At 34.0% G+C, this 27,361-nt stretch overlaps 5 protein-coding genes and 1 pseudogene across 6 annotated transcripts; 4 read left to right on the top strand and 2 right to left on the bottom strand.

The window, feature by feature from the left end:
* The first annotated feature begins 2,856 nt into the window (after positions 1 to 2,856).
* On the top strand, positions 2,857 to 12,959 carry LOC120145485. Its single transcript, XM_039159306.1, has 6 exons — positions 2,857 to 3,064; positions 3,157 to 3,249; positions 3,668 to 3,738; positions 3,814 to 3,876; positions 3,977 to 4,281; positions 12,949 to 12,959. Exons 1-5 carry the CDS (start codon positions 3,001 to 3,003, stop codon positions 4,265 to 4,267), a joined length of 582 nt encoding a protein of 193 aa, XP_039015237.1. The 5' UTR covers positions 2,857 to 3,000; the 3' UTR covers positions 4,268 to 4,281; positions 12,949 to 12,959.
* On the top strand, positions 7,767 to 9,458 carry LOC120145488 (branched-chain-amino-acid aminotransferase 6-like). Its single transcript, XM_039159310.1, has 8 exons — positions 7,767 to 7,877; positions 8,052 to 8,228; positions 8,298 to 8,429; positions 8,529 to 8,618; positions 8,704 to 8,820; positions 8,904 to 8,999; positions 9,100 to 9,212; positions 9,344 to 9,458. Exons 1-8 carry the CDS (start codon positions 7,767 to 7,769, stop codon positions 9,456 to 9,458), a joined length of 951 nt encoding a protein of 316 aa, XP_039015241.1.
* On the bottom strand, positions 10,180 to 12,662 carry LOC120145484 (probable pectin methylesterase CGR2). Its single transcript, XM_039159305.1, has 7 exons — positions 12,589 to 12,662; positions 12,178 to 12,321; positions 11,952 to 11,991; positions 11,707 to 11,748; positions 10,916 to 11,290; positions 10,590 to 10,645; positions 10,180 to 10,337 (listed from the first exon to the last, which is right to left on the bottom strand). Exons 2-7 carry the CDS (start codon positions 12,298 to 12,300, stop codon positions 10,185 to 10,187), a joined length of 789 nt encoding a protein of 262 aa, XP_039015236.1. The 5' UTR covers positions 12,301 to 12,321; positions 12,589 to 12,662; the 3' UTR covers positions 10,180 to 10,184.
* Positions 12,960 to 17,304: 4,345 nt separating the features above from the next.
* Positions 17,305 to 20,346, top strand: LOC120145479 (annotated as a pseudogene).
* Positions 20,347 to 20,373: 27 nt separating this feature from the next.
* On the bottom strand, positions 20,374 to 21,730 carry LOC120145486. Of its 2 annotated transcripts, XM_039159308.1 has the most exons (4): positions 21,512 to 21,730; positions 21,438 to 21,470; positions 20,804 to 21,071; positions 20,374 to 20,621 (listed from the first exon to the last, which is right to left on the bottom strand). In XM_039159308.1, exons 1-4 carry the CDS (start codon positions 21,525 to 21,527, stop codon positions 20,513 to 20,515), a joined length of 426 nt encoding a protein of 141 aa, XP_039015239.1. In that variant the 5' UTR covers positions 21,528 to 21,730; the 3' UTR covers positions 20,374 to 20,512. The 2 variants fall into 2 exon arrangements, with proteins under 2 accessions (XP_039015239.1, XP_039015238.1); XM_039159307.1 differs by having other exon boundaries at positions 21,438 to 21,704.
* Positions 21,731 to 24,061: 2,331 nt separating this feature from the next.
* On the top strand, positions 24,062 to 27,132 carry LOC120145477 (serine--tRNA ligase-like). The gene is made up of 9 exons (XM_039159302.1): positions 24,062 to 24,258; positions 24,340 to 24,410; positions 24,500 to 24,661; positions 24,755 to 24,860; positions 25,086 to 25,279; positions 25,510 to 25,613; positions 25,701 to 25,884; positions 26,281 to 26,460; positions 26,690 to 27,132. Exons 1-9 carry the CDS (start codon positions 24,063 to 24,065, stop codon positions 26,897 to 26,899), a joined length of 1,407 nt encoding a protein of 468 aa, XP_039015233.1. The 5' UTR covers position 24,062; the 3' UTR covers positions 26,900 to 27,132.
* The last annotated feature ends 229 nt before the right edge of the window (positions 27,133 to 27,361 follow it).

The raw sequence follows: 27,361 nt of genomic DNA, 5'->3' as shown, positions 1-27,361 counted from the left end.
TTACCACAATGCAAAAAGCAAATGAGCTACCCTATGGGAGTGCCATAGGGTCCATTAGGTCTTACCACTAGACCCATTAGGCCTAGAATCCCACCCAAGGGTCATCTTAGGTCCATATGAAATTATAAACTTGATCGGAGCTAAACCATCAGAGCTCCTAGATTTCATACCATAATTTCCCCAGTGAAAATAGTTTCAAACAATACTAGTAAATAAGGAAATCAGAGACCAAACATTTTTAGTAAACAATAATCAGAGAATATGTGTCAAACTATAATTCAAAATCAGTAAAACATATATCATGTATTCAGGAAATCAATAAACCAAAATCATTATTTTCAGTCATTTAAATCGGTCATGTTTCAAATCATATAAAACATTCATGTGCACATGATAATTCAGACATATATTTAAAAACAGATATGTAGCACACAAGGATCACACATCACAAAACGAATCAGTCTGAGAGATATACTGAACACTGGTCTCACTACGAACAAAAACAATACACGATCCTAAATTAGATCAGAACAATATTACTATCGGATTAATATACTGAACATAGTATTTAATAGAGTTACAACATAATACACAAAATCACGGCTCACGTGATTAGACAAATCGAGAGGAGCTTGGTCGAGCAGACGACGGGTCGAGAGAAATGTATGTACCTAACATAACCAAAGTCTTAAATCAATCCTTGCCCTTTTTCATATTTTTCCTTAAACAATTTAATTAAAGTAACTATGCAAGTTTGGGTTCGGAGGCCAATTTGGAGGTTTTCCAGTTAGAATTTGATGAAACAGATTTTGGATTCAGACTTAGGACATCGAAAAACATAAAATATGAGTTCTAAAAAAATTTAACTTTTTGGGTCAACGGGTTAACTCGGCCAAGTTAACTTAGTTTTCCATAATATTCGATGCAAATGATGCCCACGTGTGACGACGGCGCGTATCGACACGTGCGATGAGCCACAGGGACGGGGACGAGGACGACGGTCGAGCACTCAATAAGCAACCAAACATCAAAATCAATCCAAAACAATACCAAACTCATCCAAAATATGGATAAACAATAGAAAGAAACGAATCGAGGCTCACCATTCACGATGGACAACGGAACGACGACAGTGGGAGAAAAACTCACCTGGGTTTTGGTCATAACAAGCGGGGAACTCAAAGGCAGCGACGATGAGGCGAACTGACGACGGAATCAGCCAAAAAATTAAGAAAACAACGGTGGGTTCAGGGTTTTCTAATGAAACTTTGAAAGCTAAAACACTGTGAACGACGATCCCAAACGCAACGATATTGGTCAAGTTTTGATCGGGCTGGGATAGTGAGTCGATTGGTGGTGACGACGTGACCTACAGACGCTCACGGTAGTCGAAATCGGACTGGGATGAAACAGGGGGAAGTTTTCAACCAAACTTCACGAGGTCCTTCACGATGATCGGCGATGGGACTCAATGACCAGCAATAAGGGTTTTGAACGGGGAACAACGGGGGACGAGGCTGGAGGTAGATGAACAACAGTAGGTAGAGGGTGAGGGTGTACCGAGAGTTTCGGAAGATTCTACCCAAAATGCATTATGATTTCAGGGGGAATAGAATTGTGGAAATAAAAATAAAAAGGGTAAATCATGAGCCAAACCATTGGAAAAAAATGAACCTACAAAACTGATCTCAAATTCTATAATTTCATAAATCGGTCCCTCGAACAAATACTCAAAAATTCAGGGTGTGACAAAAATAATGGCACAGTGATTAAAAAAATTCAATCTCTAAAGTTGAGTGAGTAAATTGAAAATTTTGAAAGTACAGTGAGTAAAATAGAAATCGTATGAAAGTTCAATTATCAAATAGGTAATTTACCTTTGAAAAAATTAAAAGTACATTAATAGAAATAGGAGATAGAATAAAGTTTAATGAATAAATGTGTAATTTACCCATTTTGTTATTATTTGGGTTTGACATTATATGTTTTTATTATTATTCAATATAAAAATAACTTGAAATATAAAATAAAACAAATGGTGGTCGTCCACTATTCACCAATGTTGGAAGCCATTATCGATGGTCGTAGATGGTGATCGTTCAATCCCAGATTTCTTTGGTCGCTTCGTCTCGACCTCTTGAGTCTGAATACAATCTTTATTTTATCGAAACATGCTCTGAGTCCGATTAAAAATGAAAAAATCGAAACGTTAATTGTCATCGACCTCTGTAGATGGTGGTCGCTCGATCCCATATTTCATGGGTCGCTTCACCTTGATCCCTTTAGTCCAAATTCAACCTCTATTTTTTCATAACATGTTCCTAAGTCCACATATCAAAAGTGAGAAAATCAAAATATTTAAATTGAAATTAACAGATTTTTTTGACATTTTTCAGTGAAACAACTATCATATTTGGATTTAGCATGCCAAAGGGAGTCTCTCGATACAATTTGAGATAAAACGGTTGTGGATTTTGAAGGCCAAAGATGGTCGACAATGATGAAAATGAGCGATGGTGATGCTACAAATGGTGGAAAAGTGAAAAATATTATTTTATTATTTATTTCATATTTTAATAATAAAAAAATACTACATCATAGAATAACAATAAAATAATTTATTGTAACCAAAACAAGAATAATTTAAAATTTAACGAGTAAATTAAAATTTAATAAATAAATTAAAAAAATAAAAGTACAATTAATAAAATAAAAAATAAAGTTAACGTACTTTACCTTAAACAAAAGTTTATCAATTTAAAATTATTTTTTATATTAAATAGTTTTGAAAAATAAAAACCCTACTAATTGGGTGCTATTTAAACACATCCCACCGCCAAAAGAGAACCACCGTCGCCTTCCTCCTCCTCTAGTCCCTGACCCTAACCTTCTATTGCCTTCAAGTTTCTTACAGACAAAAAAAAAAAAAAATAAGTTAGTGTTTTTATTCCTAAACTTGAAGATTGATTTTCAGGCCTCCCCTCCATCGAACAGAAAAAAATGGGAAGTTCAAGCAAAGATCTTCTACGGTTTGAGCACAAGGCTTGCTCTTCTTCACCCCTTGGTAACCATTCTTTTTTCTTCTCTTGTCCTAAAAAAATGTATACTTTATTTTCTCTTCATTGAAAATTTGTATATTTTGTGTTTGTGCAACAGAATCTGCGCTTGTTGTTTGTAAGGAAAAGGACTCAAACTCTCAGATTGATGCTGCTAAGAAACCAGCCATTGCCCAGATTCCTAAAAGTCAAGGTAAATTCTCTCCCGGTGTATATTTTAAGATTTCAAAAGCTTAATGGTAAAAATTGATAATATGTAATTTGGGGGATGTAATATTGTTATTTATGATGAATGAACAATCTTAAAACTGATAGTATGTAATTTGGGATTGGAATTATTGTCTTTGTTTGAGCCTTGAGAATTATAAATATAGGCATATGCTTTGGCTTTTTGGTCGCGTGCACCAGGGATGGACTGAAGGGGAATTCTCGTGTAATTTAGGATTTTTCTTTGTATTTTCTATAGGTAATCTAAAATTTTATAAGTTTGCCCCTTAAAGTTTTATAAGTTCACCCTTTAGACCCTGGTTGCGTGGATTATCGGAGTTCCAGTCATGGGGTATTATAAAGCTTCCTCTGAGTGCTGAAATCTTTCTTTTTGAGAATTGCAGTTTTGGGAAAAGTGAAAGATTTCTTGGGAGTCATGGCTGAAGCTAATAAAAGGCTGGAGCTTGAAGCAAAGGTTCGTTTTCGAATTTTGAACATCGGGGAATGCTCTTTTAATTTCTAACCAATGTTCTTGTTGATGATAATTTAGAATAATTCTCAGGCCTATGATATTGAAGTACTCAATGGGAATGACTCTGAAGTCATTGAAATGGTAACACTAGAACCCAACTCTCTCGCTTTCTCTCTAATTGTACAAATCGGATGGTATACGTGTTTGTTAATAGCTTTTGGTTTTGGACATCGTAAAACAGGATTTGATGTTAGGTGTAGCTGATCTTCACACACCTGAGGCTCTGGCTGCTGCTGAATCTGCAATTGCTGGTGATCAGCCGGTGATTACGGTATCTGGTGGTGGTAGTAATAGTGGAACAGAATCAGATGCTAGCAGCGATGAGGAAAGTGACGGTGATGGTAACAATGATAACGGAACATCCTGCCCTAGGGAACTTGAAAGACCCGATACGGGCAAAGACAATGCTGTTAGTGAAGCAGCAGGAAAGAGTAGATCGAAGAAGCGGGCGAGGATAGTTGAGCTATCTTGAGAATCATTTTTTTGGTTGTGAGAATGAGTTCAGGTAGTAATGTAGAACTCTCTGAACTATTAATTATGTAGTTTGCAGATTCTCGAATAATTTGAGGAGTATCTCTTTGAAATGAAGGATCCTACTAGTGTTCTGTATTAGATTTTGACCTATAAATGAAGAATTAGGATACAATTCATATTATGGTTGAGCATGCAGAGATGATAGAGATGAGCAAGACTTCACTCGATTCAAAATATTGATTTTTTAAATTTTGAGTGATTCAATTCAACTCGAATTATTGTGAGCTGATTTTTCAGTTTTAATAAAGTTGGGATTTAAAATTTTTGTATCAATCAAAAATGTACCAGAGTATTTTGACAGATTTGTGATTTAGTCATTGATTTCCTCATTCCTTCACTCCTTCGGTTTTAATTAAGTTCATTTTTATATCTCTATATTTATCTTTTTTAAGAGTTGATTTAGCATCATCACGACTGATCAATATGTAGTTTATATGTTATTATGTTGATTTTCTATACTTAAGACCCTTAGATTGGATTTGGATACTTGATTTGCATTCATGGATAGTTTTTTCACATCGTTCGACACTAATTTGTTGTTTTTCCATTGGTCTTTCAATGGCTTAATCCCCCTTTGTTGTTTGTTTGCCGATGCGATCAAATATGTTACATTTATCTTTGTTCGAGTTTTGGTTAGATTTTTTAATCTTTCCTTGTATAGTCTTTATGTGATCTTAAGTTGATTGTTTTTTGTCAATGATTTTAAGAAAATGTTATAATTATGTATTTAATTTATATTATGATTGTAAATCTCCACTGTAATTCAGGATATTTTCTTTTTAATAAAATTAGTGACTTTTATAAAAATAATTTTTTTATTTAATTTTCTTTTTTCTTTTATATTTTAAATATTGATGAAGGTAAGGATTAAATTGAATAGAGTAAAATTTAGAGTTCAAATTACGAAGCTTAAGAACTAGCGATGTAATTTTACACTTTTTGAACATATAAATAATCGTGTTCATGAATGCTAAACAAACATATTGAGGAATATATAAACAAATATGTTCGCAAACGTTAAACGAACAGATTTATGAACGTTAAATAAATCAAGCATGAACACATTTAAAAGTAAATCAACGAAAATAATATTAAAAGTTTAAATAAACACGAATTGAATATAATTTTTTTCAAAAATAAATAATCAAACAATTGAATATTAGCCCAAAGAGGTCTTCTAAAACCGCAACCAGATTACAATAAGTTATTTCCCTTCATCAACTCACAAATCTTTTTTATTAAGGGAAATTATAAAATATTATTTATTCTAAATATTTTTTTTTGTTATTTAACAACGAACATTCAATTATGATCCTCTTAATTAATATGGTCATTGTATACTCGAGAAATACTCAAATGTAACGCATGGTCTTATATAAAGATGGCAAACGGACGGGAAGGGTCTAGATATTTCTTCTCTTATCTCCATATCTATCTAATATTTTCGTATCTATAATCTATGACGGGTAATATTTTTGTATCTATTACCTACCCACTCGAGTACATTCTCAAATTCATTCTCACACCCACTATCTAATCGTATCAGTCTGTATCCGCCCATACCCACCAATTTGAGATAAGAGAAATAACAATATTTGGTTCTTAAAAATAATTATATCTTGACATTTGGTTAAATTACAAGTCATATTATGTAAAATCTTAAGATTTACAGAATAATCTCTAAAATTATACCTAAATTCATAATAATCCAAAATTGAGATGGTGGGTAGCTAGTGGACGTGCGGATGTGGGACGAGTAAGGTCTCAAACCCATCACCTACCCATTACATGTATGACTTTTCACATTCACACCCGTCCACTATCCACTACACTTATGCAAAATCCGTGAAATTATACTTGTCTGTCATCCCTAATCATAATCATATAGCACGAACCATGCGGCTTCAGTGATAAAAGAATTGTTGTTGTTCCTTAAGGTTTCGGATTCGAGCATCATAGATATCAAGGGTGTGAGCATTCAATGTTAAATGACTGAAAGTTATTTTTAAACCGGTATTATCTCATATCAATAAAAAAATAATCATAATCATATAGAACTACTACTATTCAGCCTCTTATTAACACGATTATAATGAACGATTCAGAGTACATTCAATAGAAATCATTTCATTTGTTAAAAATTTGCTTATAGAGCTTTCAAAACACTATAAAAAATTTGTAAATTTTCAATAACAGAGTCTTCTCCTCATCAAAACCCATTAATGGCCATTAAGACACCAACCCAATGAGAGGTTGCTGCCAATAAATGTGGTTAAAGTTATTGGTTTACCGGGCTTTATCAACACCGCAAGTGGAACTACTACTAATAATCATATAGGTAAATTACGCATTTAATACCTAAATTATCAGTTTTGATACGTTTTAGTACTTAAACTTTCAATATTTTCAAAATCATACTTAAAGTTTAGTTTTTGTTTCATTTTAGTATCATTTTTCAAAATTTAACGTTAATTTTTGGGGAAAATGAAACTTTTGAAACTAAAATGGACTAAACAGATAGTTTAAGTACTAAAAACATTAAATTTTTAATCATGAGACGCTAAAATGAAACAAAAAACTAAACGTTAGGTATGATTTTTTTAAAATTAAAATTTTAGGTACTAAAACAGATCAAAATTGATAGTTTAGGTATTGAACGCATAGTTAACCCTAACAAAAATTGATGTGAACGAAGTGTTTGGACGATTTATAATTCATAAATTTAAAAGTTGTGATTTTTATAGTTAAATTAAATTTTATTTTTATTAAATTTATATTTAATTTTAATGGTCTAATATCATTTTTTATAAAAAAAATTAGACCACGTTTAATTTTTTTATTAATATGCAATTATAATATAATATATATTTATAATAATTTTAGTGTATTAAGAATGTCTACACGTATCTTGTAAATACAACTACTTGAATCAAGATATTCTAGAGGGAACAATATTCTTTTCCACCATTGAAATCACTTCATAAGTTCATATTAGATCATGCTTAATAGATTAACCCCGTCTACAATCATAATTTAGCCTTGTATAAAAATATTATTTTCTAATATTTAATTTGATTTATCGAATGAATACAATAGAACATAAGAAAATTAATGCAGATGAATTTGATTGCCATTGTTGTTTGGGTTTTCCATCTTCTTGTTGTTGTTGATGATGAATTTGTGAACTTAAATCCCTTTTGTTGTTAAAGCGAGGAGAAGACAGAGTATGCGAATGTGAATTGGGATGAACTTGGATTTGCACAAGGTTCTTAACCTTGAGGTCGTGGGATCGAGTCCCACGGAGGGCATTTCATAATTCGGAGGTCTCTTACGGAAGTTGCTCTCAACCTGGTGTTGGGGGTAGCCTACTATCTTACCTCCCCCTTACCTCATATATATGGGAAAAAGGGACAGCCATTTTTTTTAAGACCGATTACATGGACGTCATGAATTTCACTCAAGATGATGGCAAGTTTTCCCAAGGAACCATCACTCGCTTCGGTAACGTTGAGCTGTGCCCTTCATCTGGAATACTGAACTATGGCCAGGTTACATTTGATAATCACTAGTCTAATCTTATTCGAACTCGACGATGAGCGTCAGATATAAACATGTATATGCATGGTCTATGTGTCAATCATAGATATCGAACATGTATGATTAAGTGTATGATGAGTATCAACCAATGTCAATCACCTAAGGCTATAAAATGGTGGCATCAGGGGTTATTCGAGGGACTAAAGGCGTATAGGAAGGAAGACGAGAGGATTCTCCTCTTCCGGCCTGAAAAAAATGCCCTGAGGATGAAGATGGGTGCGGATAGGATGTGCATGCCATCGCCAACGGTGGAGCAATTCATAGACGCCGTCATAAAGACTGTCCTGGCCAACAAGCGATGGGTATTTGTCATAAGACTTTACGCCCCTTCTTGCCAAAGAATTTGTGTAGTGATTATTTGTATGATACAGGTACCACCCTATGGAAAAGGATCATTATATATTAGGCCTTTGCTTATGGGAACTGGTCAAAATCTGGGAGTGAAACCAGCATCAGAGTACACATTTTTAGTGTATGCTTCCCCAGTGGGCAGTTATAACAAGGTATGCTGCTGTAAGATGCTTCGTTGAAGATCCCGAAACCATGGGAGTTTGCTTATATCTTTCTGTTTTCTTTTGTGTGCAAAAATGAAATGTAATCAGGCTGAACTGAACTTGATGGTTGAAGACAAAGTTCATAGAGCTACTCCTGGTGGTACAGGAGGCGTTAAAGCTGTCACGAATTATTCACCTGTAAGAACTCGTTTTGCCGTTTGATTTCCTTTTGTGCCTCTATATTTACAGGGTATTCTTGACCATATTTTGATTGTAAATGCAGGTTTACAAGCCATTAACTCAAGCAAGAGCTAAAGGGTTCTCAGATGTGTTGTTTCTGGATGCATTGACTGGAAGCAAGATTGAGGAGGGTTCTGCTTGTAACATCTTCATTCTCAAGGTAAAACCGATGGGAATCGGACTAATTTATAAAACGAATCGTGAAGAACATATACACAATCATATGTGTGTTGAAATGCACAGGGAAATGTTATCTCAACTCCAAAAGCTGATGGGACAATTCTCCCAGGAATCACAAGAAAAAGCATCGTGGAACTTGCTTCAGGTTTTGGATACCAGGTAACTGATCAGTATTTACTATGAAACTTTGCCCCAGTTCAACTACATAAAAAGCTGTTTTCGAATATATTTGAATGCCTATTAACTCTCTGGTTGTCAGGTCGACGAACGAGTCGTTCCGGTAGAGGAGGTGTTCGATGCTGAAGAAGTCTTCTGCACAGGGACAGCTATGGTTGTGAAGTCTGTTGCAAGTATAACCTACCAGGGTAAAAGGTGGAGGATAAGTTTTAGCACCATTTATTTGCCCAGTATCTGTCAAAATGGTGATTGCCTGCAAATGTTTCGGTTAAACATTTAGTTTCTATTTCTAATATCTGTTTTTCTTGTTCATCATATGAATTCAGGACTGAATACAAATTGGAAGCAGAAACAGTGGCTCAGAAATTGCATGCAACTCTAACAGGGATTCAAACTGGTGGCATCGAGGACAAGCTGGGTTGGACCATAGCCATCGCTTAACCCCCTATATTCGGGGATGAACCGTGGGGTGCTTCCGGTTACAGAATTGTGTCTTTGAAAATTTTAAATTCTTATATTAACTATTTTTTGGTCAAATTATATAATGTAATTTTGTATTTTTAAATTAAGTATTGAGTTCATTTGCCATTGCCAGGGCGGCAATTGTTAGCCCTTGAACACTTAATAAATTTCCTCATGTATTAACTAATTTTCTGGTCAAATTATATAAAAAGTCACTGCATTATATATTTTTGATACATTTGGTTTTTATATTATTATTTGATATAGACTTTATCTTTTTAATAAGAGTATAAGACGGGGAATTGTAAAGAAAACACATAGCATGTTCATATACAATTGCAAAGCAAGAAAATATTATTTGAAATTACAAGAAACATAATAACCTCTTATACCGATATATTTATTTTTTCCCCTTTTTTGGTATATTTGAAATATTAACAATGCCTAGTCAAACACAAATATTTTAAGAAAAATAGAAAATCGAGATAGAAAACATAAACCATCACTGGAAAACAAAAAATAAGGCTGGGAAGACGAAATAATACATGATTGCACTCAGAAACTTCAAGCAAACTAGCTGATAACAAAAGGGTATGTGAATTGCAACACTGTTTACCATTCGGGTAAAAGGAGGATGCATATGAACGCTGTTTATCGATGAGCCCGACTTGTTCGGCTAACATCTGGACCTGATTCCGAGATTCTTTAATGCCACGACTTTAGGTGGAAAACTTGACAAGCTGGCTTATATGACCTCTTGGTTGAAGCTTGTTCAAACTTCTTTGTGCCGGCTTCATTCTCTTCGAGTTTACTCTGAATAAAATATCTTATCCACCAAGTCGAACTCCGTAATTTGGCCTTCACCAGAAAAAAAAGAGGGAAAATACATTTCATAATGTCAGGCCCTTCTTCAAGATAAGTGATGAATCTATTAAGGTAGGAGCTTATATTCATGACAGCAGGGAATTTTTTGGGGAACCACCACAAATAGTGCTTTCTAAACGTGCCAAAAGCACACAAATCAAACTTGCAACTACTAGAAACAGAGGAAAATTAATTAACCTAATCGTTACAAAATACTCGGGTGATTTATCAATATTAACCACTTACAGGACGACCAAATTTGGATAGCTCTGTAATCTTAGCTCTCTGCCGACCTGGATAACCTGCTCATGGAATCAAGCATCAGCAAGAAACTACAAAACCTGAACTATATCTATGAGAAATAATGAAAAAGAGTGCGTGCAAGAATGCATATTCAAAAGTAGCAATGCGAGTCCAGTTAATATTTCATCACAAAAAGTAGCTAAAGAAAGCTCTATCCCCCCAAGTCAAATCAAGTTTAGGTTTCAGTTTTCTTTTAATAAATGCACACACATATTCAATAGAAAATATTAATTTTATTTCAAGTATATAAAACACAATGAGGAAGTTACCAGAAAATATAATAACACCGTCAGCTGATACCCTCACCAGTTCTGGAAGAGTTTTATTGAGGTACCTAGGAGACAAGTAATCCAAGGCATCTGACACAATGACTAGGGAGAAGGATTTAGCACGGTATGGAAGAGGATACTTGATATCTGCCACACGCACTATGCCTTTCTGCACAAGACTTTTGCAGCTGGCATCAACATCATCTAATTCATATGGTTCCACACCCCAGGCCTGAGTGTCATCCTCTTTTAATAACCTGGACACCACTGAACAACTATCCGGGCCAACATGAAGTACTTTATGCATGCTGTCACCATAAGCCTTCTTTAAAACAGGTAGTGCTCTCTGAACTTCAAATGTGCATGAGGAACCACCTGCATAGCGAATATACATCAAAACTCTCAGTATGAACTTCCCATCCTTTCTTTCTGGGGACTAGACACCCCAGCTAACAGGAAAGGCAGAGAATCAATTGAACAGTTGCAACCTCGAATCCTCAAGAGTAATTTTATTATTTTATTATAGCATTTCCAAGTGCCAATGAAAGAAACATGCATATAACAATAAACTTCTCCTATAGAGTTATAGAACTGTAGACGATACAAATTTCCAAAATTAAGGAGGTGGGCATTAGAGTATTGAAAATCCTATCTACAGATCATTTTGTAATATACAACAACTAGCAGAAGATCATTTTGTAATAAATGTCACTCTTACATAACCCAACACAATCAAATTCATATTATCAAGAACTTGGGAATGACTATAACAAGATGTAACAAGCATTTACCTTCAACTGTACTTGATGCCTCTTTTACACTGGCGGATACACCTGGAAACAAAAAAACAAAATGCTTAATAAAAAAAAAGAAATAAACGCAAGCATGAATCGATGAATAATGTTGGAAGACAACAGCTGATATTTTTCAATCTCAGTATCTTAATTAGCCTGAAATAGAGATTGCTTCATGAACCTTATTAACTCAACGATCGCATCCAAGAAACAGAAGTTTAAAGAGGACAGAAGAAACAAACCTGAACCACTATGCAAATAGCCAATCAGAAGAATTGCACCCTGAAATTTCAAGAAGCGACTTAATCCTTTTTCTTGCATTTTACGCGCACTTTAGAGTATAACTAAAAACTTTCAATTAAGAAATCTAACGGAGATGAACAAGAAAATAACTCCGGCAGCAACTGCAAACTTTCTAATACGAAGAAAACAAAGATGGTAAAAAGGCAGGATGGAAATTCAAATTACCACAACCAAAAGCCCAATAGATAATACTGGCGATGAGCGTGTTTTAGATTGTACTGAGCCAATGAATGGGATGCTTCCACCATCACCAAAGTGTCGAGCAGGATTTACCGGCCTCCTTGACATGATTATGTAATAGTGATAGTACTGCAATCAATGTAAAATGATTTCTGTTGGTGACATAAAGAACATATTATTAAATCTTGAACCCTACGTAACTGCTTCGGCTAAATCAACAGTTCGTAAAGGTGCTTCGGCATAATCACAAATTCCAGTTCAAATTAACAAGCAATCAACGATTAACCCGAATCAAATCCAATATCTGTTCATAATCTACCAGACCCAGATCTGATACGGTTGTAATCAAATTCAAGAAACGGGGGTTTAAGAAAATCAAATCAGTATGAAGATTACCTGAAGCAAGAAAAGATTTCAAGAATTCGAGTGATTTTTCTATGGGCACGATCCAGATCTGTATCTAATCTAATCCTTTCTGAGTTTAAGTTATTTTACACTACTTTTATTTTAATATTTTAATTAATAAAGAGTAAACTGCACTGGTAATCACTGAACTTTTAAGATTATTTCACTTCGGTCGTCAAACTTTTAAAACATGAATTACTATTACTATCATTACAGTCGGTGTCGGTAACTTTTGTTAAGAAATATTACAGTGCGAAGTTAAATTCTTCTTCATAAAAAACCTTACTTTTCCATATAGACAACCATCAGAAAAGTTCAAATTTTGATGTGGTTGTCGGCCATTCCCAACAGTCGAAAGGATCCATTTGATTAGAAAATTAATATATTTTAATTTTAAGTTAATTCGATGATTAATAATAATATTTTAAAAAGTTTTAAGCTTCTATTATATATTCATCTAATTTTATTGTCATTTTTGCTGCTGTTATGTAGTTTTTTTTATTGAAGATATCGTCAAACTTGAAATCAAACTATACTAATCTTCCAGCCAAATCAGATCTTTCTAATCAACTTGAAATCAAACTATACTAATCTTTCTAATATTTCATTTTCAATTGTTTAATCTTTTATGGCAACTACAAATTTGAAACTTCAGGATTTTTTTAGGAAATAATAATTTAACATATTATGTCAATATTTCCTAATGACGACTAATGACAATGACGATAAATAAAATGAATTAAAAATTTAATGATCGTAATATAATTTTTTAAATTTTAATGATCAAAATAAAAGTATCCAAAACATTCAGTGTCTAGAAATATAGTTTATCCTTGATAAAATATGTGCGTGAGATTTTTTTTTTAATTACATAGAATCTGAGATCTAGAAGACAAACCATATATCCATTTGGCGTTTGAGGGAAAGAGAAGATTCCCTGGCGGAGTCTCCGACATGGCCAGCAGGTTTTGTTCGTACGTCAGGCATGAACCGAGTTAACGTCAACAATTTGACTGAGTGACTGTTTGTTTGGTTCTGAATAGAATCATTCAGCGTTGAATGTTGAACCGTTCAGTATTCAGCGTGTTTGTTTTTCATCTCTGAATGATTCAGTGCTGAATGATTCAGCAAAACAGTGTTGAATGATTCAACAAAACAGTGTTGAATGATTCAGCACAGAAGTACATTATGAATGATTTAGATCCATTATCAAACAACATGTCATATTCAGAGTTAATTTATACAGAGTCTCTAAATCATTCAACATTTGAATCATTCAGCGCTTAATCATTCTGAAGTAAACAAATAGTCATTTACTCTTCTTTTTACGTATAAAATTAGTTTTATTATTAAATTAATAAATTATATTTGAAAATTTTATTAATTTATTTGTTCGGTGATATATTTAATCTAATTAAATCTTTAAATTTAGATTATTTTACCGATTCGTTTATTTAACCAATATTGTTCGTTAAATTTAACAAAAGTTGCAATTCTGATCTCTCAAAATCAAAGAGAAAACGGTAACAAAGATGAGATCGGCATGGCTAAGGCTAAGGCTTATTGAAGATTTGACAGCTTGCCAAATAGATTTTGTTTGATTCTTCGACAGATAACACATCATAATCTGTTTCACTATCCCTTTCTTCTATGCATTTCCACTTGTCCTTGCAAATAATTTCTTCTAATTTGTTTTATAAAGAAAAATAAGGTATGATTGTTGAGATGCACGTATGAATGACTACATGTTAAATCGGGTTGAGTTAGATTTTCGATTTATTTAAATTTTATTCAAAAATTAAGTATCTTTATTTGCATCTAATTCAACTTAGATTCAAGAAAGGATTCATTTGATTTCCAATCAATTCCGATTTTTAATTAGAACTCACGTTCAATTTACACTCTATTTGACTCAAAATCTTCTTAACCTATTAATAGTGCACATACATTTTACAAACCTTACTGTTCGAATCTAAAATCTCTAGAGAGATTAATTATCTCTTTAATAATTAAGACCGCCTTATATGTTTACCCTTAACAAAAAACTTTGTTCGTACCGAACCCGAACTAAAATTAAAATCACCTCATCAAATTCGAACCGTCCTTGTGTTATATATACGTTAACGTTGTCTTAAGCGATGGGTACAATAGCAATGATAACAGTATGCATATACCTCGTTCACAATACGATAATAGTAAATAAGTAGTCGTTGTTGCCAATCAATGCTTCGTTGGGTAGCTTTCAATGTGTAGTTCATGTCTATGCCCCGCCTAAAATAACCTAACCCCATTCAAATTATTGAGCCAATCTGAGGGTTCATTTGATAAACAAGTGAATTTGGCCATACATTTTAAATAAATTTAATGCATTAAGTTAATTATTTTTTCTTAGAATGATTTAATAAATTCTATAAAAACATATAAAGTTAATTATTTTTTTTCAAATAAAATTAAAAATTAATCTTTTAATTTAATAATGATATAAGTAAGTATTAAGTTTAGTATAATAAAAAAATATTCACATTATAGTTGAGTGTCGAAGCTTTTTGGCTTTAATTTAAAGTGTCTCATATTTAAATCTTATAATTATCAAAAAATATTTATTTTATGGTTATATAAGTTAAATGAAAAATATGGCAAAACTAACCCAAAGATTAACTTAGCTTAATGGTTGAGTATTTTTCCTCTCATGCAAAAGACCTAAGTTTATTTCATACCGAGGGCAAGAATGATTTATTTTATTTTACCCTTATAGGCGATGACATTATCTAATTGATAGAATAAAATTATTTAAAAAATACCGATAAACAAAAAGAAAGGTGACACTAAAATTTTAAAAAATTTAACATGTCATGTCATATTAATATTATTTTTAAAAAAAATTAACGATGGGTACCAGATTAGAAGAGTAAACGTCGTATATTATTAAAAAAATAAAATTTAGATAATAAATGAAATAAAAGTGATATTTTAAGTATTAAAGGAATATTTTACTTTTTTTAATATTTATATAATAAAGATAATTTAATTAATAATATATTTTAATGTGGCGCAATAATTATATATTTCGATGTGCGAAGTTGTCTTTTTACATTTCCACCATATTCCATGCACGTGACGTATAATCTAGTTTGATTAGAAATAATTGGAACTAATTCCAATTGAAATCACAAAGCCTAAGCTATTAGTGCACATGCTACAACACGTCACTGTCTTAACCAGAACGAGACTCGGATCTTCCCTTTTCAAGCCAAATCGGCCGCTTAGTCAAATGATTTTTTAAGGTAAAATACACCTTTGATTATTTAATTATGTATTTAATAATAGATGGATCGTTTTTTTTTCTTCTTAAAAGTTAAAAATACACCACTCAATTGAAAAATTATTACAATGGAATAGGGTTTAATTTACCATAATATATTAATAGTGTTATTCCTTAAATTTATATATTTTACTTAATTTAATCTTAATTTAAAATATTTTCACAAATATAACTCTTTATATTTGATTTTATATTAACTCAATTATTTTTTAAGATATTGTTAAATCAAACGAGTTTGTCTAATCAAAACAGTAACAAAAATAATTACATGTTATCATAAAGTAGCAACAAGTTACTATTAAACTGGTAGCACGAACTAAGTATAAGTAGCCTCTGTAGTAAAGAAATTATTGTTACTCATTGATGACCTGAGTTCAAATTCTATATATGTAGGGATGGGCATGGGTCGGGTTTCAGCCAACCCGACCAGAAAATTTTACATCTTTCACTCGATCCAACCCGACCTGAAAAATATATACCCTCCACCCTACATGAACCAACCCGAAAAATATATACCCTCCACCCTACCCGAAACCTGACCCTATATTTCAAGATAAAATCCAAACCCGATCTGAGCGAACATACATGAAATAATAAAAATATTATTTTTATTTAATAAAAATAGTGATTTAATTAGAAAAAATTAATATATAGAGGGATTTTATTGTAATTATTTATAAATATATAAGGTAAAATTATATTTTTTCCAGATCGAGTCGAGTATTTTTCATCCTAAACAAAAAACCGACTCAACTCGAACATCACCTTTAAAAAATTCGACCCGTCCCGATCAAACCCGAATTTAAAAAATCACGACCCAATCGGATCGGGTCGAGTCAGAACCCATCAGATTCGAGTCTCATGTCCATCCCTATATAGATGCCATGAGTACGATAGTTCAATATCAAAATATTGAAAGTTATGTTAAACAAATATTTAAAGAGAAATATAAATCCTAAATTGATAGAAACTGAAAGATTAGGTTTATAAAATTATTTTAAATTATAATTAATTTATAAAAATATATAAAATTTAATAATCAAGACTGTTAATATATAAAATCAAATTATCATTTTGACATATAACTTGTCTATAATAATATTTTAAATTCTTATCTTATTTTTAACTTTTAAAATATAATTAGTTTACTACCAAACATATAATTAAGTTACGTGGAGTGTATTTGTTTTATTACTCCAACTCTCTCTCTCTCCTTCCTCTTTCAAAATAATACGACAAAACTCTTTTTTCCGCATTATCTAAAAAAGAAGGCCAACAGCTCGTAACATATGACAATATGCTTTTGGCAATGGAATCGTCGTTTTTCTAACTACAGCTCCAGGATTTCATTTTGAATTTTTCCTTCTTTTTTCCAGGTTGATTTTTAGAGAAGTAATTGAATGGCGGTGGAGTTAAAGTGTTGCCAAACGGATTTCTTCGTTTACTTGGTTATAATAATATTGTTGGTGGTCTTCGCCGGACTGATGTCCGGCCTAACTTTAGGCCTCATGTCGTTGAGTCTTGTCGATCTCGAGGTTCTGGCCAAGTCTGGTACTCCCGCCGATCGTAAACATGCCGGTACTTCTTTATTTTCTTTTATTTCCTGTAATTAATTAAGAAAAGAAAATATAACAATTACTTGGTCTAATTTATGAGGAGCAATTAGCAAATGAGTTCGAATCATTAATGGAGTATAGAGTGTTTACCTTTTTACTGAGGTTGATGTTAGCTTATCAGTATTAATTGCTTGTCCGTACTCAAATTAGGTTCCTCCCTCTCTCTCTCTCTCTCTCTCTCTCTGAAAGGAAATCAAGCGAACGAAAGAACAGAATCAATTAATTAGAAATAGTGAGATTTAGAAATTACATAACAAAAAGTGATGGCTAATGAAAATTTTTCTATATTTTGTTCTGACTGATGTTTAAGCTAACTTCATGCCTTATTCAAACAGCAAAGATTTTGCCGGTTGTCAAAAATCAGCATTTGTTGCTTTGTACGCTGCTTCTATGCAATGCTGCTGCAATGGAGGTATATATATATATTAAAGATTCATCTCCAATAGATGATCTCGTTTCGTGATTTTGGAAATTATATGTATATAATTTATATATTTTAAGTTTTTTTGTTACTTTTATCAGGCACTTCCCATTTTCCTTGATAGTCTGGTCACAGCATGGGGTGCTATCCTGATTTCGGTTACCTTGATTCTTCTGTTTGGTGAGGTGAGAATCCACTTTAATTAGATTTATCGCTTCTAATTCAGCCCAAGTAGTAATCCTTTTCCTCGGATTTTCTCGCTTAAATCTATTCTTGGAAAGTAGATTTGCATACAACTGCATTGAAAAGGAAGCAAGTTCTGTGCCTGATTACAATTTAATTGTATGTGCAGATAATACCACAATCTGTTTGTTCTCGGTATGGTTTGGTAATTGGTGCAACGGTGGCTCCTATTGTTCAAGTTCTTGTTTGGATCTGTTTTCCTGTTGCCTACCCAATAAGCAAGGTGATGAATGTTGCTATAAGCCTATAATTCTTCACCATTAATGCCGTTCTCATGGTGAGAAAGACAATCGTACTTGTAAAATTCTTGCATATAAGCTGTCTTTTGAATGATTTTATGTGATTTTCAGTTGTTGGACTTTCTCCTGGGACACGGACATGTTGCACTTTTTCGAAGAGCTGAGTTGAAAACCCTAGTAAATTTGCATGGCAACGAGGTATGCTTAACAGCTTCTCGGCATTTTTGAGAAATATTGCATAAAAACCCTTTTAGTTTCCCCTATATATAGTCGAGTTGTTATTTACTGGGCTGTTGCCATTTATCGAATCAATTCTTGTTTTTGATCATCACTTTCAGATTTATGATCCTTTTATTGGACTTTTATTAGGCTGGGAAAGGTGGAGAACTAACGCATGATGAGACAACAATTATTGCTGGAGCACTTGAGCTTTCTGAGAAAACAGCTAAAGATTCCATGACACCCATATCCGAAACATTTACAATCGATATTAATGCCAAGCTTGACAGGTATGACTTGCTGTAAATGATCGAGAAAGATAGCACATGCATCTTTCTCAACTTTCATTAGATAAGTACCATTACATGTTATGGACAGGGAATTGATGAGTTTAGTCTTGGAGAAAGGGCATAGCAGAGTGCCAGTTTATTATGAGCATCCTACAAACATCATTGGAGTCATTTTGGTAATCATTTTCTTTGGGTACAATATTTTCAGCTCATCATTTTCGTCTCTTTCGAAGTGTTCCCTTTTAACATTAAATTATGCTCTCTGAAAATTAATATCATGATTCATGAGCCCCTTTCTGAGTGTTCATTGTGTGTTTATCAATGATTTATCTTTTGATCTTCAAGGTCAAGAATTTACTGACAATCCACCCACCATGAAGATGAAGTGCCTGTGAAGAGCGTTACAATACGAAGGATTCCAAGGTATCTTAGAGTAAATGAACTCTTGCAAAAATGGACAACTTCAATTTATATTATTGTGCAAAGCATTCACCGTCCACCCCTTTGACATATTGATTGACTATATGTATGAATATATTTGGATGTTATAGGGTTCGAGAATCGTTGCCATTGTATGATATGTTAAATGAATTTCAAAAGGGTCATAGCCACATGGCCGTCGTTGTAAGACAATGCAACAGGTCAGATCAGGCGCCTTCCAGCAACTCTGCTGGGAGTAAGTATCAACCTCCCTGGGACATATTCTTTCCAATTTTCACTCATACCATGATTTAGCGGACGGTATGAACATATTTGCTATTGCGATCTTTGTCTCTTGACATAGGTCCTTTGCCAGAAGTGAAAGTCGACATAGATGGTGACAAACATCATCGAGAGAGTTCTTTAAGACGAAAGCGTTCACTTAAGAAATGGCAAAGCTTTCCCATCACTGGTAATTCTAGTGGTTCTCGGAGCAGGAAGTGGACAAAAGGTGTTGATTCAGACGTCCTACATCTAAATGGCAATCCACTCCCAAGACACTCCGAAGAAGAGGCTGTTGGCGTAATAACAATGGAAGACGTCATTGAAGAGCTTTTACAGGTACCATTTCCATTTACCATATTCAGCAGCAAGCATCTGATTCCTCTTCTGTCAACAGTTTCTCACACATATGCCTTATGTTTGTGCCCTTGGCCAGGAGGAGATCTTTGACGAGACAGATCATCAGTACAATGACTCATGATATCCGTCTTACTAAAAGTTTTTCTGCTAAAATGCTTATTTGGGTTTCCTCTCGGTAGCAGTATAAGAAGGGATCAGAGAAGGAAAAACTCAAACTCTGGTGTTCAAGCATATATGATTAATTAACATCATAGAATAAGAGCTAAGAATCTAGTAGTGTACCGAAGTTGGCAAATACTCAGCTTCACTTGCTAAGTTCTCTTCTTTTTTCTACTTATCTCTACCTTTTTCTTTAGATTTGTGCTTCCTAGTGTGTTTTTTATCCGATCTCGCAAGGTGGTCCTTATATTTCTTCTTTCTATGTTCATGGGGCTCTGAATCGAAAAATGATTCATCATGCCCCAGTGAATAAGGCTTCTCAGGACCCAACTTGACACAATGATTCATTCCGAGGGATGTAGTAGGAGCTTCCCTGGGAACTCAGAACTTGTAGGCAGATAAGGTCCAGTTTCATCCATCCTTGAACCTATAGAACATCGACCACGCTTCACCCTGTCATCATAAGATGGGTTTCAGGTCAGTCGAGAAAACATCTCACCATTTGCTTTCCCTAGTAAACATCTAAGTCAACATGCATAGGCTAAGAAGTGGCTTCAAATGCAAAGAGACTCTTTGTGTCAAACCACTAATTCTTCCTCAAAATAATGATTTGTTCATATAAGTTCAATACAAACCTTGACTTAAGAAATTCATCGATCTCCTCGTCTCTTAGACCTTCATCTTCCCTTGAATAACTACCGGCTGCTACTCTCATGCTTGATGAGCATGAAACACCAACATTGCTCCCATGCCTCCTATTTGTCCTTCTATAGGAGATGCTACTATCCACATGATTACTGTTATGCCCGCTATTGTCTTTTGATCTTGCTTTTAGCCTATCATTTAGTTCCAGCTCCTTTTTTCGAACTCGCCACATCTCATTCACTTCAACAGCTCGATTTGCTGAAAAAGAGGTAGACAGAAACACTGGTAATTTAAACACTAGCAACAAAATCTGAAAAAATAAGAATCCATTGTAAGAGAAGGCATTCACATAAAAAGATCAATAGGGGGAAAGTTGAAAGATTATCATCATATTTCCTCAAGTGTAGTCTCTACTCTTTAGCTATATACAGAAACTTTTGAAAAGGTTAATGTCATACCTCTAACTATATGAAGATAATTTTAAAAAGACTAACTATGACATTGTGGGTCTATACAAGTATCCGACAACCTAACCTCACTCAAGAACTTGTCAGCAAGCAAAGAAGATGAAGACTCGGCATCAATTAAATCCAGAAACCTTAATAAGGAAACATAATAACAAACCTTGCTGCACGCCAAGCACAGTTGCTGTGAGGAACCGCGAATTCGGGAGACTCCTTACTTTAGGTTGCTGAAGATAAACATGAATGCCATCCCTCTCTGCTCTTCGTCTCAATTCTGCAGCTTCTTTCAGAAGAATTGCAGCTATTCTGTTCTCTGTTTCCAGATCCATTTAAGCTGCAAAGACGAGCATTTTTTTTTCAAAACCACGTTTCATGAACAGATGCAATTCTTAAAACCCACCCAGAATTTACCCATGTCGAGATTGATCAAAACCAACTAAAATCAGTTCAAAAACTATGATCACAGAGGAAAGTCAGCCAAATTTCAAGAAACAGCATTCATTTGATCAAACCCTCCATTTATTGTTCTCTTTTTCACATCCCCAAATCCTTAGGACAAATCAGCCGTTCATACCAAATTTCTCAATAACTATTTACAGGAATTCAAATTAGGTTAAAAGGTGATCGAGGATAAACTTGAGGATGTTCTTGCGTTGATGTCGGTTCAAGTTTGCACTAAGGGTGTGCCCTTAATTGGGTTTATTTGGATTCAGGTAACCGCAAGTGTTGGTGGTGAAATTTAACGACAAGTCTCCAAATATCCATAAAAATTACCCAATTACATTTATCCTTCACCCAAATCAGCTCACGCTAGTAACCCATTATACAAGAAACCCAAATCTCATTACAATGTAACCCGAAGCTTTCATCAATGTTCAAAAACCAAAGGCACATCCATTAAACTCAACTGTTTAAACCATTTATAATTGATCAGTACCCTCTACCCAGTTACAAAACCACAAACACAAAACAGTTTCATCATCAACGTGTCATGCAAGGAGGAATAAAACAAAAACAGAAAAAGAATTAGGGGAATAAATTTTAGATTTTTATCACTGTAAACAGAGTAATTCTACCGTGCGACAACCTTAATATACGTCTAAGGAAAGACGTTACAAGTTTTGTTATTATTTTTTTAACAATTCCGATAAAAAATTACCTAAAACATTATTATTTCTACCTAAAATATTAATGTTTTTTAACATTTTCGATGAAGTGTCCAATAATAATAAAACCGGTAAAAATATAATGCTTTAGGTAGTGTTTTACCGGATATGTTAACAAAACCGGTAGAAATAATAATGTTTTAAATATTTTTTTACCAAAAATGTTAAAACAAATAATAACAAAACCGGTAGTACCTTTCCTTAATCGTATATTAAGGCCGCCAAACGTGAGACTTTCCCGGTAAACATTGGGTATAAAACCCCAAACAACTGTAATAGAAAGGGATCTTTTTTCCTTCGTTTTTTAAGAGAAAGTAGGAATGACAACGGATCGGGTTCGGGGCGGGTTCGTTCGCCCTGTCCCCGAACCCGAAATGAATCCCCGACCCCGACGGGTTTTTTATCGGGGTACCCTATCGGGAAATTTTTTTACCTTGTCCCCCCGAAATTTTATACTTGAACCCGAACCCGAAAATATTCTATATATAATTAATATAAAATATAATATATATATATATATATAATCGGGGAGGGTCGGGACGGGGATACCTTGCCCTGAACCCGACCCGGAAAAATCCCCGAAAAAAATCTCCGATACCGACCCGACCCGATATCATTCAACCCGACCCGACCTGAATTTGGCCGGGTCTCGGGTTTCCCCGTCGGGTTCGGATCATACTGCCATCCCTAAGAGAAAGCAATACACAAAATAGTTTTCCCCATTCAATCAATTTCCCATTTTTGAAACAAGCAATACGAAATCTCTTTCCATCTTTTTCCCTAAATTCGAAACAAAAACAAAGAAATATCAATCGATTCTCCATTTTTTTCCGAAAGAGAGGAAATCGTTGTACATTTTTCTAGAAATACAAGAAAAAGAAAAATAGATTCAAAGATATCGAACCATTTTTTCTTTTTCACCAACGTTTTCTTTGATAATATGTATATTTTTGTCATAGACACATACATAAATATGAACACAAACCAGATAGATGATGATAATAGCGTATGTTTCGACCTTAACAATACAAAATCATCCTATGAATGTAAATACAAACCAAAATCCTCGTCAATTTGTACGAACTAAACTATATTAATGGTTAAAGGAATGATTATTATTTTTAGAGATTCTGAGTTCGAATATCAATACTACAGTATCAGTGATTGAACGCTCATTTTTAAATGGTTATAAATATTTAGAACAAATACTACTTTGTAATCACTATAGCTTAATAAAAAAATTATCATCAATTGACCAAGACATTAAAAATATTTTTAACTATTATTGTTTAAAATATAAATATAGTAACTCCCTAAATATTTTTACCAATTTTTTTTCTGATTTTTTTTAAATATTTACCTAAATAAGTCAATTTGGATTAATATTTAGCTTAAAAGTGCTTAATATTCAATGGCTAATTAGATAGTTAATTTAACTTGATTTAAATTAAATGCAGCCCGAGAAGCCCAAACCCAATATACATTTGTATAATCGATTTGACCCAACAGATGCAAACGGGCAAAGCCCGGTGGATTGGAAATCCGGAACAACAATCCGAGGAAAGAATAGTGCGACCTTGGAACCAAACAATATGAGAAACTAGGGTTTTCATGTTATTATGCGCTGGTTCAGTTCCGACACGGTCGATTTCACTCGCATTGTTATCCGAAGAGGTAAAAGCATGCTGGACATCAGTTTGTTCAGAGAGGAGAAGGGCCACAACCCTGAGATCATTCGTGAATCTTTGCGGCGGCGTTACGCCAACGTCGGAGATGTCGATGCCATCATCGAACTCGACAAAGTTTATCGTCAAGGTAATCTCCCAAACTCATTCTCAAGTTTCGATTTGATTTGATTTCTTATTTTTCGTTTTTAATGCTAAATTTCATTTACAGTGTTATACGAACTTGAAAATCTGCGAAAGGAGTTCAATAAGATCAACAAGCAAGTCGCTCAACTTAAAATTGTGAGTTCTCTTTCTCTCTGTTGTTTTTTCCCCTGATAGTTCTAGAATTTTCTTCATTTGTTTTTATTTCTTGAATCGGTGTGGAAAAGGCTAAGCAAGATGCATCAGAGATGATTGCAAAGACAGAGGAAGTTAAGCAGAAAATAGCCGAGAAAGACGTTGAGGTTAAGGATTCGTGGGCTGTTTTGAAATCTAAATTGGAGAAAATTGGTAACCTTGTGCACGATTCAGTCCCCGTCAGTGATGATGAGGTGACTGACGCATCAAATTTTATTCGTTCACTTGTTTTTGGATTGCTTATGATTTAATATGTGTAATTTACTGAACTGGCCAATATATTGCAGGCAAATAATGCTGTGATTAGAACTTGGGGTGAGAAGCGTGTGGAACCTAAGTTAAAGAATCATGTTGAGCTTGTCGAGCTTCTTGGGATTGCAGATACAAAAAAGGGTAATTGCATTTTTCAGGGTTATCATGCTTTGCTGTAATGTAATGGAATATATTGTTTATTGGTTTTAAGATTTAGTGTCTCTCTTTAAGTTATGAGTTTATAGAAACTTAGTCTGTATAATGATGAACTTTGCTTTGTTTTATGCATGAATTATTCTAGCTAATTGAATTGGTTAGTTTATCTTGGAATCATTTTAACTGATGTTCTCTTGCCCTGTACTATAGGTGCTGATGTAGCAGGAGGTAGAGGTTACTACCTAAAGGGAGATGGTGTGTGCCTCAATCAAGCTTTGATCAATTTCGGGCTAGATTTTTTGGAGAAAAGGGATTATACAGCTTTGCAAACACCCTTCTTCATGAGAAAAGAGGTCATGGCCAAGTGTGCTCAATTGGCACAATTTGATGAGGAACTTTACAAGGTAACATTTTTAGATCAATTTGGAAACCTCACATCTTTCCATATTCAATTTTTGTTACTCTTACTTGCTATCAAGGAAGTATTCCTCTTATAATAAGGAAATAGAAACAAAAGAAAATGGTAGCTGTTTTTTTAGGTTAAGAATTTGCCAATCACTAGCCAGGCATGTTTTAGTCAATTATTTCATATTCTATAGTGAAAAGCATTACAGGTTTTGTTGTTGTTCGTTAGGTGACTGGTGAGGGTGAAGATAAATATCTTATTGCAACTGCTGAACAGCCACTTTGTTCTTACCACATAGATGACTGGATCCAGCCCTCTGAGCTGCCTAAAAGGTTCTAACCATGAAAAAGAAGTGATGGCTATATTTCTAGTCAAGGGTTTCCTGCTTCTATTTGTTTATGAAAATATTTTCCCCCCAGATATGCTGGATATTCATCTTGTTTCCGCAAAGAGGCTGGTTCACATGGTCGTGATACTCTAGGAATTTTCCGGGTTCATCAGTTTGAGAAAGTGGAGCAGTTCTGCATTACCAGTCCAAATGGTAATGACTCCTGGGACATGCATGAGGAAATGATTAAAAACTCTGAGGATTTTTATCAGCTGGTATAACTTCTGTCAAATTGCATTTAGAAAGAGTTTCCAGTTTTTTCACCTAATCTCATTTGTATCTGTCATTAGAACTCTTTGAATGTTGGTTTTATCTGTACCAATGAATCCTATCATGCTACCTTTATATTTATTTCCTATGCCATGTGGAAGGGTTAGTGGTGGTAATGGGATAATCTTTTTGTTTTTCATTGTGAAACAAAATCGCTTTTAAATAAAGAAATTGGGATCTTTGCCCTTCAACTTAAAGTGCTCCAAATCTTTCTTTTAATAAAAGTTCACCATGCACAGTTTTCCTCACTTTATTTTGTACTACCTTTGGTTGAAACTTTTCATCTGAAATTTTAAGGCTGAAGAATATTTACATGGATTAGTGTGACTTATGTCTTGCAGCTAAAGCTTCCTTATCAAGTTGTGGTGATTGTTTCTGGTGCTCTTAATGATGCTGCTGCCAAGAAATATGACCTGGAAGCATGGTTTCCTGCATCTCAGACTTACAGAGAACTCGTGTCATGCTCGAACTGTACAGATTATCAATCAAGGCGGCTGGAAATTAGATATGGGCAGAAAAAGGTGGGTTGTATTGGTTTGTCTTGTTATAATATCAAAACCGGAGTGCAAGTGTTTAAGAAATATAAACTGATTCATCCTTTTCCCCCACTTCATAAGAGTTCAGACCAGTTTAGCATTAATCTAAAACTACTTCCAAAGCTTAGTATCTTTCAATTTAAGTCTTGCGTTCTACTGCTTGAATTCTGATCCATGCTTTATAATTGCTTTCTATTGTTTACCTGTTGTTCAGAACAATGAACAGGCAAAACAATATGTGCACTTGTTGAACTCTACTCTCACGGCGACTGAAAGGACCTTGTGCTGCATCCTCGAGAATTACCAGAAGGAAGACGGTGTTGAAATACCAGAAGTTTTACGGCCATTCATGGGTGGGAAGTCCTTCATGCCTTTCAAGGCCAAACCTGCTGCTGAAGCTAAAAGGAAGAAATCAAAGGCCTAGTTACATCCAACTAAACCTTTGGTTACCATTAAAGGAACAAGTGCTGCCATGGCCGAAAACTAGTTTGGTTACTCTAAAATTATCGTCTACTACCATTGTTATCACGACACCGAATCCCTACCGTGATACCGTGACAGACATTATAGCCTTGATGTTTTGAGTTGGATTTTTTACAATTTTGTCATAGAACTGTAACTGTAATCCATTGCCATAAGTTTGTTCTAGTTGTGGTATGCTATCTATTTATCTTTTTTGAATATTTACTGCTACGACCGACGTTTGCACCATTCTGCAAATATTTGATCGTAAAGTTTCATTCAGACGACTAACAGCTGATGATGAAGTAAATGTTTAATCATTGATTACAGTTAGCAGTTTGCAACATCCAGACACCACAAGTTTTTGAGCCAAAAAAAAAACAGACATCTCAAGTATTTTATCACCCTGCAAATGAACCCAGAC

The sequence above is a fragment of the Hibiscus syriacus genome, unplaced genomic scaffold (genome assembly GCF_006381635.1).
Source record: "Hibiscus syriacus cultivar Baekdansim isolate YM2019G1 unplaced genomic scaffold, ASM638163v2 tig00110893_pilon, whole genome shotgun sequence".
NCBI classification, from domain to species: domain Eukaryota; kingdom Viridiplantae; phylum Streptophyta; class Magnoliopsida; order Malvales; family Malvaceae; genus Hibiscus; species Hibiscus syriacus.
The sequence above is the reverse complement of the archived record's forward strand: the minus strand, read 5'-3'. Positions and strand labels throughout refer to the sequence as shown.